Source organism: Mugil cephalus, chromosome 2 (genome assembly GCF_022458985.1).
Source record: "Mugil cephalus isolate CIBA_MC_2020 chromosome 2, CIBA_Mcephalus_1.1, whole genome shotgun sequence".
NCBI lineage: Eukaryota > Metazoa > Chordata > Actinopteri > Mugiliformes > Mugilidae > Mugil > Mugil cephalus.
Window position 1 is genome coordinate 21,585,171 of NC_061771.1, and position 14,846 is coordinate 21,600,016.

The 14,846-nt window shown below is 44.3% G+C and overlaps 2 protein-coding genes across 2 annotated transcripts; one reads left to right on the top strand and one right to left on the bottom strand.

Annotated features, from left to right (window-relative positions):
- On the top strand, nt 1-5,002 carry LOC125003448 (P2Y purinoceptor 14-like). Its single transcript, XM_047577404.1, has 4 exons — nt 1-147; nt 3,477-3,736; nt 3,813-4,416; nt 4,611-5,002. Exons 1-4 carry the CDS (start codon nt 1-3, stop codon nt 4,638-4,640), a joined length of 1,041 nt encoding a protein of 346 aa, XP_047433360.1. The 3' UTR covers nt 4,641-5,002.
- Nucleotides 5,003-10,997: 5,995 nt separating this feature from the next.
- LOC125003450 (microfibril-associated glycoprotein 4-like) lies at nt 10,998-13,865 on the bottom strand. Its single transcript, XM_047577405.1, has 4 exons — nt 13,820-13,865; nt 12,491-12,688; nt 11,320-11,416; nt 10,998-11,170 (listed from the first exon to the last, which is right to left on the bottom strand). Exons 1-4 carry the CDS (start codon nt 13,826-13,828, stop codon nt 10,998-11,000), a joined length of 477 nt encoding a protein of 158 aa, XP_047433361.1. The 5' UTR covers nt 13,829-13,865.
- Between the last annotated feature and the right edge of the window lie 981 nt (nt 13,866-14,846).

Below are 14,846 nucleotides of genomic sequence, written 5' to 3' on the forward strand. Positions count from 1 at the left end.
ATGACTGACAAAACTGGAAGTGAAGAGACCTCCTGCAATCGGTCCTCAGTTACAAACCAGACTGAAGGTGACAATTCGACTTGTTTTGATCAGATCGACTCAACAGTTCAGCCTCTCTTCATTGTGATCTACAGTCTGGTGTTTCTGGTGAGCTTCTCAAATATCCATCGTGGTCCTTTTCCTTCTCCCAACTGTCTGCTGCTAGGCCTTTAAAAGCAGCTCAAATTATTCTCGCAGGCATTTTTCTCTTTTAAAGCTCTTCATTTGTAAGACTTTTGCTCAGTGGCTTTACATGTTCACCCTATGTGTAAGCTCTGCTTCATTAAATGTCTCTGAGTGTGCATCAGTGCAGTATTAGTCTTTAATTTAATTCAGTTTGAAAGCTTCCGGTGGTGTCTTTATGCCCTACCCCTTAAGACAGAGCGGCATGGAAAGTATATGTGTGTGCGTGTGTGTAGTTAGCTATCTTTCCGAGGACCAGTTTAAGTTTTACACCATTGGATTGAGGACATTTGTGCAAAGTGAGGACATTTTGGCTGGTCATCACTTCTTTACGAGGTTGTTTGAGGGTTAAAACTCTGTTTAAGGATAAAGGTTACAATTATGGTTATGGTTATGGTTAGGTTATGGTTATGGTTAGGGTTAGGGTTAGGGTTAGTTAAGGGGCTAGGTAATGCATCCAACTTTACAGCATTATTAAACATGTTTACAGGCTGGTTCAAAAAACAGTTTTGATCTCAATGGTTTATTTCACTATTTGTGACAAAGGCACAGGTGGTGAATTTTTTTCGCTTTGAGTGACAGCTGCTGCCAGAGGCCGCTAGCTGCTAGTCTTGGTCTCTCTGCTAGTTCTCACTTGAGTAAATGACAACCATTTGGCTGAGTTTGAGGATTTGGTCCATTTGGATCATTTTAAATAAAAAATAATAGTTCTGCAGTTCCCACAAGACTATCTAGTAAGTGAATTTGGAAAATTATTCCAATGTTCAGTGTTGGTGACCAATATAGCCAGTCCAGGAGCTGAAGTTAACTATCTAATCAGGCAGCTAATGAATAAGCCTTAGGCTAGCCTTCCAGCGAGGCTCTGGTTTGTTAGCCAGGCTAACGGGAGGCTATCTATCAAACCACCACCGAAGTCGGAACGTAAATAATAATTAATAATACTTTTAAGTGAAGTCTGTCAATTTGGGAAATATTAATCCACCACGTAAAGTAAGTATATATTGATACACAGGACAAGATGTTATGATCCCTTGTGCCATGATCTGAGGCAAAACTCCTTTAGAAGCCCAGTCCAACTGGAGAACTGACCAGCAGACCAGTGGTCAGCTACTTATTAGCCTAGCCACCAGCAGCCTATATCAGAAATAAGACACAACCAGACACCAGCTACATAGCCTAGTCCGCAGTTGGAGGTAATAAGAGGTGGTATCAGGAGTAACACACAAGAAAATGCCAGCTAACAAGCCTAGCCAACAACAATAGGCAGTGTGCAGTGTGTGGCACATCATTAGGGTTTTCAAGTGGGCACCTCCCTTCACCGATGTTTCGTTAAGCTAGGCCCACGACACCTCAAGAAGGCTTAGAAGTGAACTTCAGCATCCTGGAATCACCCCCCTCAATGCAGCCACCAAGCCATCGCGTGCCTGTCAACTGACCGATTAGATCAATCCTACTACAACTGCTACCTATTAACAGTACACAGCTAGCCTTACCTAAGCATGCTCCCCAGTTAGCGTGTTTCCTCCTTAGCCACAGCCACTCACTCGTTCGCTTCACTGTCAGGGACATATCCGGTCTTTTGACCTCACCTCCCAGACTCCGCCCACACTTAGCTGCCCCTCGCTGTGCCTGTTCCTGGCCGGTCTGGCCTTATCTCGCTCCCGAATAAACATAATATGCCTTTTCCTCAATTGCAGCTTGGGGTTCGGAGGGTCACAGGTTCACCTCCCGCCCTGTACATGGCTGTGGTGCCCTGAGCAAGCACCTAACCCCCAATATGCTCCCTGGGTGTACCCACCAGAGGGGATGCAGCCCACTGCTCCAACTGTACACATTACTGGATCTTTTGACTGAGTAAGAGTCATCTCCAGTCTAGCCTTAGCACACTTAAACTCCTCTGTTAGACTAGTTACTGGGAGCTCCAGTATGCCTTTCCCATACAAGGCTGCAGTACTTAAGCAGCGTGGGACACCAAGCCATCTCCTAATTAATGAATTAATCATCCTTTCAAGCTTCTCAACCTTTGTCAGAGGGACCTCACATACTGTCAATGGCCACATTAGTCGGGGCAATAACCCAAATTGCACCTTCCTTTCCTTTAACAACTGAGATACTCCTAGACTTACTCGGCTTCACTTTCATCCTAGCCCACTGCAAGTTGCTTTTAACTTGTCCAGCAGTCTGCTAGTACATGGAGCAGTTGACGTCACAGTCGTCATGTTATCCATGTAGGCCCTAATTGGGGGGAGACAAAGCCCTCCATGCAGCTTTTCTCCACCTACCACTCATTTAGAGGCCCTAATAATCACCTCCATTGCCATTGTAAAGGTTAGTGGTGAGATTGTACAACCTGCCACGATGAAACGAGATTTATATGTAAGTAGTTTAGGTTAGACAGTAATATAAATTAAGATTGAGGAACCAAAATGTGAATATGCGTAATATTATTTTGTATACACATATGTACAAATTATGTACATATAAGCTAGCTAGCAACTCCTTCCTTTCAGTCAGCATGTTTATTTATTTGCATTGTGTGAAAAAAAAGAGTGAGAGAGGTTGAGAGGTTGAGGTTTAGAACCCCTGCAATATGCCAATAAGTGTCCTCACAAAGATACAAACACGTGTGTGTGTGTGTATGTGTGTGTGTGTGTGTGTGTGTGTGTGTGTGTGTGTGTGTGTGTGTGCATTCAGAGTCTGCACATAGATGTGTAAAAATAGATGCCACGGCAAGCAAGTAGAGCTCCCCCTGGTGTCGGGCTGCAGTATAGGTGGATGGGACTAAAACACAAATGTATGTTTATTTTTTATGGATGGTTCCTGGTATTACTTTGAAGGACACTCACTGGTCACATTAGGTACACCTGTTCAACTGCTTGTTAACACAAATAGCTTATTAGCCAATCACATGGCTCAATCATTTAGGTGATCAAGACAACTTGCTGAAGTTCAAACCGAGCATCAGAATGAGGAAGAAAGGGGATTGAAGTGACTTTGAACGTGGTATGGTTGTTGGTGCCAGATGGGCTGGTCTGAGTATCTCAGAAACTGTTGGTGCTGGGATTTTCACACACAACCATCTCCAGGGTTTTACAGAGAATGGTCAGAAAAAGGTCAGAATTTGTAAACAGCATGAAAGCATGGATACATCCTGCCTTGTATCAACGGTTCAGGCTGGTGGTGGTGGTGTAATTGATTGTTGCGAATATCTGACTGTAAATGCTATAAGTCTCCATCCTCATCCTATTTTTCAGGTGGGACTCCTCCTCAACTGCTGCATCATTAAGTTTTACCTGTGCCAAGCTCAGCAGCGGCAGTCCAGCAGCATCCTGGTTTACCTTAAGAACTTGGCAGCAGCTGACCTTCTTCACTGCCTCAGCCTACCTCTACGTATCACCAAACACATTGGCCGCTCTGACACTATCCTCCAGGTCTACTGCAAATTTGGCGCTTCCACCTTTTATGTCAACATATATGTCAGCATCCTGTTCATGGGCTACATCGCTGCAAACAGGTAGGCCAGGGTTAGCCAACAATGTAGCATTACAAATGCTATGCGACCCCAGAGGTTCAGTTCGATAGATCTAAAGTTGTCACTTGAGGTTTGTCTCACCTCTTTCCAGATTTCTGAAGATTGTTCATCCTTTGGGGACTCACATCCTGCAGACAGTGAAAGGTGCCCACATCCTGTCCGTGGTAACCTGGGTTTTCTTCCTCTCTCTGAAGATCGTCTACATCATCATGTCATTCACCAAAGACACAGTTCCGACCCCTGTCTCCAACATGGTTGATTGTGAGTGCTTGCACGGCAGCCGGCTCACCGTGTTGTACAAAATCATGCACAGCTGTTGCATCGCCCTCTTCCTGCTTGTCCTCGTATCCTTGCTCTTCTTCTACTACAAAATCGGTCACCAAGTGTTGCTGGCGCAGCAGAGGCAGCCGGCTTCCTCCTGCTCCAAAAAGCTTGAAAAGTCACGGAGCAAGATGTTAGTGCTGGTCGGCGTCTTCTGTTTTTGCTTTTTCCCATACCACCTAGTGCGAGGTCTCCACATTTTCCTGTGGACTAACTGTTCACTTAGCAAAGCTGTGTTCTACCTGAAGGAGCTGAGCATCGCCATGTCAATTCTCAATATCTGCCTGGACCCGATCATCTACTTCATCTACTGCAAGGCATTCAGGACTCAGCTTGGAATGGTTTGTACAAAATCACAATAATTTTGAATAAATGTTTGTTACTTATCGATCACTGAATTAATTTGCACCACAGTGACTGGGCCTATGGTTGAAAGTATTGCAATATTTGTATATTTTATATCAAAAATGTGTCTAGTTAACAGCTGTTTTTGATTTTTTTTTTTTTTTTGTTTGTTTCCATTTGTTGTTGGCAGACCAGCTTGAGACATCACAGGAGGGAGTAATGGAACAAGACGGAACAGCCTCTGCAGGAAATGAGATGCGCAACTCCAACTTGTCAGAGAGGGAATGCTGTGTACAAAATAAAAACCAATGATGGTCTGTCACACAATTAGTGAAAAGGACATCCCTGTCTGACCTAAAATATTGTTGTTGTTTTATTTCTTCCCTCATAAAATGTCAGTGTGTGACAGTGTGTGAGAGTGTTTCATAAATGTCATACATGTTAATTCTGAGCTTAATCTGTATAATGTTTGATATAATACGTGTTTCAAATGTGATTAAAAACAAATAAATGGATATGCTTCATCACTGTGTCACGTTGTCTCATTTAACCATGTTTGTCCTTTGAATAGACAGACAGACAGACAGACAGACAGACAGACAGACAGACAGATAGATAGATAGATAGATAGATAGATAGATAGATAGATAGATAGATAGATAGATAGATAGATAGATAGATAGATAGATAGATAGATAGATAGATAGATAGATAGATAGATAAGGTGCAGTGGCAAGATGATGGCAATTTTACTGATGATATGATGGTTGTGTTATTGTACCTAAACAGTATATATTAGTATTATAGTATATAATATAATAATATAATATATAATAACAATAAGAAGATTATATAATAATGCCAGTATAATAACAGTATATAGTATTTATATATATATAAATATATAATATATATAACTATATATAGTTATATATATTGTACAAAGTCATGACTATAACTATATAAAACTATATATATATATATATATATATATATATATATATAACATATATATAGTTTTTTTTTGGTTTGTTTTTCTCAGTTATTTTTTTCCTCTTTTCTGATTTTTTTTTCTAGATTTTGAGATTAGCAAAATCCAAAAAACAGGAAATTACTCAGAACAGCAGGATAAAAATACTATGAAAACCAAAGAAATATATTACTTAGAAAAACATTTTTTCATATGAATGCAATTACGCTTGCGTAAAGAAGAAATACATAAATACTGATTTGTTTTTTCTTTGCGGTGTATTTTTAGACGGTGAATTGGGGATTGTTGTGGATGGGAAAGTGACCTGGAGCAGTCTGAGGAAGGTGACGATGATATGGAGGAGGAACGGACTCCCACTGGAAGATGTGTGGGGGTAAACTCAGATGGCAGCGATGAGGAGGACTTAGAAGATGAAAGCGTGGACCAGGCAAGTGCAGAAGTCGAACCACGGGACACAACAACAAAGCAAGATGATGAATGTGTTGAAGAAGACTCAAGTGTCAGACCGGACACCGTACATGTATTTCAAAGATTCTAGGAGCTAAAGAAATTGAGGCCCAGGCAGACATCAATGCCCCTGCGTGGGTGTCATCTCTCTCACAAGAAAGGGAAAAATCATGCGTTGCATTTCACTATCTCGTCCGGAAGAAGAAATGCAAGGTCCATCTTTACCTGAACAACGACAGAAGCTGTTCTTTTTCTAACTTTGCTCTGTGTTTCACTATGGGAATCGCCTTGGGCGTGACCAACTACGGAAGCTCCAATGGCACAACGTCTGTCTTTGACAGACAGATTGACCTGTGATACGGGCCCCGCCCCCTTGTACTATCACTGTCAACCAACCCCTCCTTACTCATTCTAGCCCGGTTTCTTTCCGTGCCTGTGCAAGGAGGGAAGTGCTGGTGAAACACCTCACTCTGTTATCAAAGAACCAGGGATTACGTAATGGATTACGTAATGTAACCCAAAGTTCTTTTTCTAACTTCGCTCGGTGTTTCACTATGGGAGATATAGCCCACTCTCGTATTGCATCAGCTCCCCACAAATGAGAGCTAAACCAACCTGCAATGAAACTATTAGACAGGGCTGGAAGCTCCTGCCTCCAAGACTGCATGAGACAGTGATGCCTGAGCAACATCCAGCCTGTAAAAGCGCACGAAAGTGAGCGATATGGCCCAACTCGCCGCTGAACAAATGTCCTGAACTGACATTCCTCTGAATAAGGCCCACGATGAAGCCAGCCCCTTGTGGAATGGGCTCTCACTCCCAGAGGAGGATGAAGACCCTTACACCTATAAGCCACAGATATGGCTTCCACAATCCAGTGCGACAATCTTTGTCGTGACAACGGCCTGCCTCTATGAGAAGCAGCCCAGGAAACAAGCAACTGATCAGTACTTCTGAATTCAGCCGTCCTCTCCATGTACATCCCCAGCGCCCGCACTGGGCACAATTTGTTAAGTCACTTGTCATCCTCTGAGGAGAATGGGGGAGGGTGAAAAGCCAAGAGCTCCACGGTGGGACATCTGTATGATGATTCCAACACCTTAGGCACATATGCTGGATTAGGTTGCAGGCACACATTAGTGAGTTCAGGAACTAGTTGCAGAACTTGAAGGATGGATAGACAGAGCCTGTAGGTCACCCACCCGCTTGGCTGTGGTTAATGCCAAAAGTAATGCTGTCTTAATTGAGAGAAATTTCATCCCTACTGCCTCAAGAGGCTCAAATGGGTGGTGAGAAAGAGCATCCAACACCAATGATAAATCCCACATTGGGACCAGGGGCCTGGAAACTGGGAGCTTACGGCGAGCACCTCTCATGAAACGACAAACAAGAGGGTGCTGGCAAACCGGCTTGTCACCAAAGCCCACATGGCAAGCTGTAATTGCTGCTAAGTAGACCTTAATTGTGGAAAAGGCTTTCCCTTTATCCACCAACTCCTGCAGGAAACACAATACATCCACCAATGAACATTGAAAAGGAACATTGTGTCTATTACTGCACCACTCTTCAAAAATTCGCCACTTACTACTGTAAAGAGAGCGGGTAGAAGAGGCTCTGGCGTTCTGAATGGTCTCGATGACCTCTGGGGGCAGACCTGCAGCATTCAAATTCCACCTTTCACAGGCCAGGCCCATAGAGCCATGTGTTCTGGGTGTGGGTGGCAGATTTCCCCTCGTGCTTGGGATAGAATATCCCTGCGAATGGGTAGAGGCCAGGGGACATCCACCAGAGGTTGAATTATCTCTGCCACCCAGTGTTTGGATGGCCAATGAGGAGCTATCAAAATTAGCGACAAACTCTGCTCTCTCGCTCTGGTTAGAGTTGGGGAGAGCAAGCTGAGGGGTGGCAAAGCATAAAGCTGGACGTTTGGCCATGGATGGGCCATAGCATCTATCCCCAGTGAGATCTGTCAGGGAGAAGAACAGAGGACACTGACTGTTTTCTTGCGAGGCGAAGAGATCTACGGCAGCCTGGACAAATTTTCGCCATATCTGCTCCACCACTTGTGGATGAAGTCTCCATTCCCCGTACAGTGGGTTTCCTCTGGACAGTAAATCTGCCCCCAGGTTCAAAATCCCTGGCACATGAGTTGCTCGAAGGGACATCAGTCTTGAGCTGCTCCACACAATCAATCTCTGAGCCAACCTGTGTAACTGCAGAGAGCGTGTGCCGCCCTGGCGGTTGATGTAAGCCACTACAGTAGAGTTGTCCGTTTTCAGTAAAACATGACGACCGCTGAGAAAGGGCAGGAAATGTCTCAGTGCTAAGAACACTGCTTGTAGCTTCAACACATTTATGTGAGCCTGAGCCATCTCCTTGGACCAAACCCCGTTCATTGCTCTGCCCATCAACGTCGCACCCCATCCCCTGAAGGACGCGTCCGTTGTCATGGTTACCCTGGATGTCACCATCCCCAGTGGTACCCATGAGGTGAGAGCAGATGAGGTGAGAGCAGATGTTTTTAATACCCAGGGATGAACTGCGCATGCGCACCACCTTTCGCTTCAAACCAAGTGGACTCATTGTGTCGCACGAATGTGAGTTGTGTGTTTTTTGGTGTTGGGGGGAGCATTCTGCCCTCGGCAAACTGCCTGGCTGCAGAAATGCAATTTTTATTTCCGTCTTCCCCAAAACAGAACTCTGTGCTTGGTGGCACTCTGACGTGTTTGGTGACACTGACAGTGAACTGTGGAACACTTGTGCTTGGTGACACTGTGAAACCTGCCCCTGAGTCTGCTTTCCCTGAACCTGTGGGGAGGGAGACGGACAGAGGACTCCTGGAAAACTGTGAACCATAGGAGCCTCTAAACACTGAACAATGGGGCTGATCTCCTCCCTTACCGTTTTTCTTCTTTTTAAGGGAGGAGAAGGTGAGGGAGAAGACCACGTTAGGATGGCCGCTTCTTCATCCCCTCTCCGGGATGAGACGAACCTTTCCTGCCAGCCACTGCTGCAAAGGAATGTTTACCCCACGGCCTTGGATTCTCAGCCTTGGCCTGTTGGTTGGGGTGTTGTCCTACTGTGTGTCTCTGTGACCTGACACCACCTGGTTTTCCTCTTACTGCTGCAGCTCTCGCTGCGAAGCCAGGTCTGGATGTCTGGGGTGGGTGAGGAGTGGGTTTTCGAGGTAAGCAGAGGTCAAAGGCTTCTCCCTCCTGCTTCCAACGGGTGCTTGTCTCTCTCATCTTTTCCAAAGCCGGGCCAAAGAGACCCTTGGTGGGGTCAAAGGGTGCATCCATTACCTCGGCCTTCTGAGAGTCACCTAAGCCTGACAGGTTCAGCCATAACGCTCTCTCACCTGAGACTGCAAGCCCCATCACACGACCACAGCCCTGGACCGCTCCTCTGGATGAGCGCAAGATTAAATCGTTCACAACGCATATTTCATCCCAGAGGTCTGGGTTAGGCCGCCCCATCTCCTCCAGGATCTCACCCTGATAGGCAGACAACAGTGTGACTGCATTGACCGAACACACTGACTGCGCAGCATATTTATACATTCTCTCATAAATAGCTGCAGTGACGCGGTCTATTTTATTGGGCAGAGAAATGCAAGAAGAAACTGAAATGGATCGGCGGTTAGGGTGGAGGTGATAAGCCACTGAAGGTTCCACCGCTGGGGGTTCGGTCAACCCCAGCTCACCCATACCCTCAATCTCTAGCTTAGAGCAGCCCTTGGTAGGAAGCTTGCTCTTAAACGGAGCAGACTAATACTGTCTCATTTCCTTCATGCATGCAGGGACTGCTGGTAAAAGCTGTTTAGCTACAGAAGGAGCTGCTGGAAGCCTCTTACCATCATACAGGTCCCGCTCAGTCCCCTCAGGGCCCTGGGCAGCCGGCCACGGGATAGCCAGCTCAGCCGCAGCCCGTTTGCAGACTTCATACAAGTCGCTATCCACCGGGGGAACCATATCGGCTCCACTTGGTGGCCTGGACGTCTGAGCCGGGAAGCTGGAGTCATCCTCCTCTTTCTCCATGTCGTCCAAATCGCGGAGGTCAGAGTTAGCGTCGCACTCTGCGTCCTCATCTCCAGCTACGCCCTCGTTGATCCCTTCGAACAACAGGGGGCATAACCGGGGACTCCACCTCCATCATGTCCGCCCAGCTCGTAGTGGCTCGCGGCTGATGTTCATCGGAGTCTCTGGTAGAGATAGCCGCCAGACAGGGATCCTGACTGTTGGCTACCGCTACTCCCAATCTCCTCTCCAAAATTGTCTCCGGCATCGAAGCACAGTGAAAACACCCTTGCGGGTCAGCTAGTGAAGCCTGGGCGTGTTTACAGCCCATGCAGGCAATGCACATAGGGTGAGGGTCCCTGCCCGAAATTGATGCACCGCAAGCCGTGGGGCACGGGCGGGATGCAGCTTCCTTTGCCTTCGGCACCAGCCCTTTGGTGGGGGTAGCGCTCGACGACATACTGAGGTGGAGAGAAGACGTTGTACAGAAGGCTCGTCACAACACGTTAGTCTGTCACTGTCGCTAGCACGGGGCTAATACCACACTTGCTGGACTTGACCGAGTTAAACCGCCACAACGCGATAGCTTAACCCGATTATGTTAAGCTAACAAGCTAATGCCAACCCAACCAAGACCAAATTAGCTCGTCTTGACACGTTAGCCCAAGTTACACAGACACCAGCTACCAAATTGTAACACCAAGTAACCGAGTGACAGCTTGCTTTTAAGCAGACACTGACCTTTAACCGCTGCGTAACTACTTGCAAAAAGACTTACTCAGCACAGTCCAAACAAAGCCAGAAACCTGCATTCGGCGACATCCTCCTTGACGGGACACCTGAGAACTGTTAAACAGAAATCCAAGCTAGCCTGGACGCGCTGAGGGAGCTTGTTGTAGTTTCTCACGTCAGCATACGGTTTTATAAATTAACCAGTTATTGTTTGCACTCTGCAGTGTTGTGTTCAGGTTTCAAAGACCTATTTTACAGTTCCCTTAGCTAACAGTGGAGTACCAAAGAGTTATAAATGAGCAGTCTTCACTTGAAAACTTTTGTATTGATTCAAGACGATGCTCCCTTCTGCCCTGACATTCATCTTCTCTAACGAAGACTCACACCGACGCTAAACTGCATTTCCGCCGGTGAAGCTCCACAGTTGAAGCTGGTAGCCGCTGTCCTCTGAGTCAACTGAGAAAGACGAGTACTGAGCGGAGGCCTCTCCTTGCTCCCAGTCTTCCATGTCGACTCGGAGCTCGTTCTTCTTCCTCATAGTCAGCAATAAGATGTTTTCCAGGCCTGGAAAGACCCCCAAAGCTCTGTTTCATCTCACATTGTGAACATCTCTTAACCTCATTTCCCCTGTAATTGATGCAGTAGTCTGAAAATAATACGCTGCATGATTTCATGTCACCTTAGCGGAGGTGAAATTTCCTCATTGATCTTATCCAACCAATATTCTCCAGCTACATTCCCAAATCCCGTCTTATAGTATTTCCAGGGCCTGTAGAAGTTTTCCGTCCCGTCAATCCTCCTATGAAACACCTGAGAGTGTGAATGAGAGTCAAAGAGACGGGTTTACTAACATGAATCAACACTTGAATGTAATAACAAGTCTGTGATTGGGTTTAGAGCTTCATCTACACTACCAGTCAGATGTTTGGACACACCTACTAATTCAGTTCAGTGAGAAGGTCTCAACATCCAAACATTTGACTGGACATGGGCCCTCTGAGGCTGTCCTATGTCTTATGTCTTGCAACAGGAAGTTGTTAGTTGGGGGCTTTGGTTCCTATGGGTTGAGGGGAGGGGTCATCCCACAGATACTTGATCAGTTTGGGATCTGGTGAAGTTGGAGGCCAGGTCAACACCTTGTGTTTCTCATGTTTCTTGTGTGTGTGTGTGTTTGTGTCAGGCTGCATCCTGCTGGGGATGGCTGCTGCCATCAAGGAGTGTCATTGCTATGGGGTGAGGGTGCCTGGTCTGGTCTAGGTGCTACATGCATATCTAATGCCAGGTCCAAAAGTTTCCCAGCAAAGCATTGAATTGCCACAAGATGGTCAATGTTAATTATTTCTCCTGTCAGTGGTCATAATGTTGTGGCTGATTGGTTTATACCTGTCAAATCAAATCAAACTTTATTTTTCATACATAAAAGATGCATCTCAAAGTGCTTTACAATCATAGGCCTTCAACAGGGGGTCTGCGACCCCTAGTGGTTCCATGGAGGTACTGCAGGGGGGGATGCAACATCTTTGGTTGATTATACATTTCATATATGTACATATATATAATTTTCCCCAATAAATTAAAAAATGTTAAATACTCATTAACATGAATCCAACATCACTGATTCAGTGCAGTTTGGGGCCTGAAAAACGAACTCTGCTTCACATTAAAAGCAAACGCCACTAACCCCTCTATGATGAATAGCTTATTTTAAGATTAAAGCTCTATTCAAAGGTCAAACCAATGAAATAAAGCATGCTAATTAGTTAGCTTTCGCAGTTAGATTTAGATCATAAAGTATGGATGTCTCAGTGACGATTCAAGGCTTTAAACTGGTAACAAAGTAATTTCACTTATTGTCATAAAGAGAATATAAAGTGTTGTACTGACCGTCCATCTGCCTCCGTCGGTCTCCATGTCGCAATAGACATTCAAAGGTGAAGCTGGGCCTCCTGGGTAGATGGTGTACACCCCACTGGCACTTGTGTTGTCACGGTGATAGATGTCATCACAGTCGATGGGCAGGTAGAACTGGGAGTCGGAGCGGACTGAGGCAACCAGAACCAGCACGGTTATGACAAGTGTCTCCTGCGTGAGAAGAAAGGAGATCATAGCATCAGTCACCATCAGTCATCTTTTCTTTCTTTCTTCTGAATGAAGCTAATAAACAGATTTTGTAAGTGATAACTGATGATTGAGTATTGCTTTAACCAACTAAGTAACTTTCACTTCCTGTATTTCACTTGTATTTCAATCTTCCTGTGAAGATTTTAAAAAAAATGTAATAAGGGGGAAACAAGAAGTAAACATGACTCTTTCCATCAGCTTGTTCATACCACAGTTATAACATTTGGGTTTTCCATGCAGGACGAGTCTGAGCATGTCAGTCTTACAGCAGTGTTGTGATTATTGTTTGAAATATAACTTCTCTGGAGAATTTAATAAGACTTGAGTAAATAAATAAATTTTTATTTATTTTTACTTAAAAATAGCCTAATGACTAAAATATGAATCTTTATCTATTCTGTGTTTGTTTACAGTGAGTTCAAAGGTCTGAAGTCTGGAGACAGAACCTGGGAACTAAGAGCGGTGGTTAATATTTAACTAACTATATCGAACAGCCATCGTTTAAAGTGAACAACAGAAATAGATTATTGATGACATGTTTTATTTATCAGTTTGGGTTAAGTTTTGGGCATTTTTGATGATTAACTCAAGATTTGTTCTACTATTAAGATGCTTTTGGTGCCGACTTTTTGACTCTCGACATGATGCATTCCCAGTCAAAGACGAACTCAGCAGACTCACATTCACAAGGCTCTAGCAGCATTGTGAATGTGAAGCTGGACTCCCTGGAAGAATTGTTACAGATTTTTTCTAAAGCATATTGTACCTGGATAACCCTACGCCACCAAGACGGTGCTAAACTGAGGAGCCATCTCAATCCTCATCTCATCTCAATCCTGTCTTCAAAGCTTCATGCCGGCAACAATAACTGAAAGTACAATTTGTTTGTTTGTTTGTTTGTTTGTTTTTTTAAACTTGCCACTAGATGTAGCATGACCCAGTTTCCCTTCTCTAGGGGAATAATAAAGTATCTCTAAACCTAACCACATGAATGAGATTCATTCCACTTTTTCAACACTACATTTGATAGTTCACTGTTATGACATATAAGAATAAATACAACAATTGTCCATGAAATGCTTCGAGTTTTACCTGCATCATCCTTGCTCGGGTCAGCGCTGCCTGGGTCAGTCTTGATTCAAATAGATCCCACTGGGGAGCAGGGCACTTTTAAAGAGCCCACAGAGGGTGTGTCTGTGGGAGCATGTGACATAGATGTTTTGTTTACAGAGAACAACAGTCATGAAGGTCTTATTATTTTTGTTGTTGTTGCAAAGTCATATTGTTGCTTTATTGCTTCTAGGGATGTGGCCCCTTGCCAGACATGAGTTATTCTATTTGACTATAAATTAGACTTTTTAAGGCTGATTCAGATGTATCCTCTCAACAGATTTTAGGCAAAATAAATAAATAAATAAATAAACACCTGAAGAAAAGAGACAAAAGAATGAATACCGACACCCTAAACTCTTCACAGTGATGAGTGTTTAGCAAGACGAGGGAATCTTGCCCCATGACCTTTGTATCTGAAATTATCTGTTCTTTGTTCCTCATCTAGTTATCCATTAAAGAAAACTGTCATCTTCTATCGAGTCTTTAAACAGGTGCAAACAGCGGAAACAGGTGACGTGCAAAATAGAGGAAACTCCTAATTAGTAACCTGTCCCGTGTGGAACAGATGACACAACGTAATAATTAGGCAAACACAGATACACAGACATGTAGCAGTTGTTTGCGTTTTCCTATACTGAGGAAATGAGAGGATCTACAGTATTTCTGTGGGTCCTTTCTAGGTGAAATTCTGAAATTATACTTTCTCTCTATATTATATGAAAGAGTGGAAACATGTTGGAGTTTACCTCCCTCTCTCACTGGACAAGGAAACGCAATGCGACACAATCCATGCCACCGGTGCCATGCACTGTTTTGCCAACTACTTTTTTAAATTTGTCCATAATGCTAATTCTGTACATATTTTGATTACACTGTTTTCTATTTTATTTGACTAGATAATACTTATTTTATTTCTCTTTATTTTTACTTGTGGTTTTTAGGAATGTTTCTTTCATCATCTTTAAACGGTGGATAATAAGACAAACTTTGAAAATATGACACATTA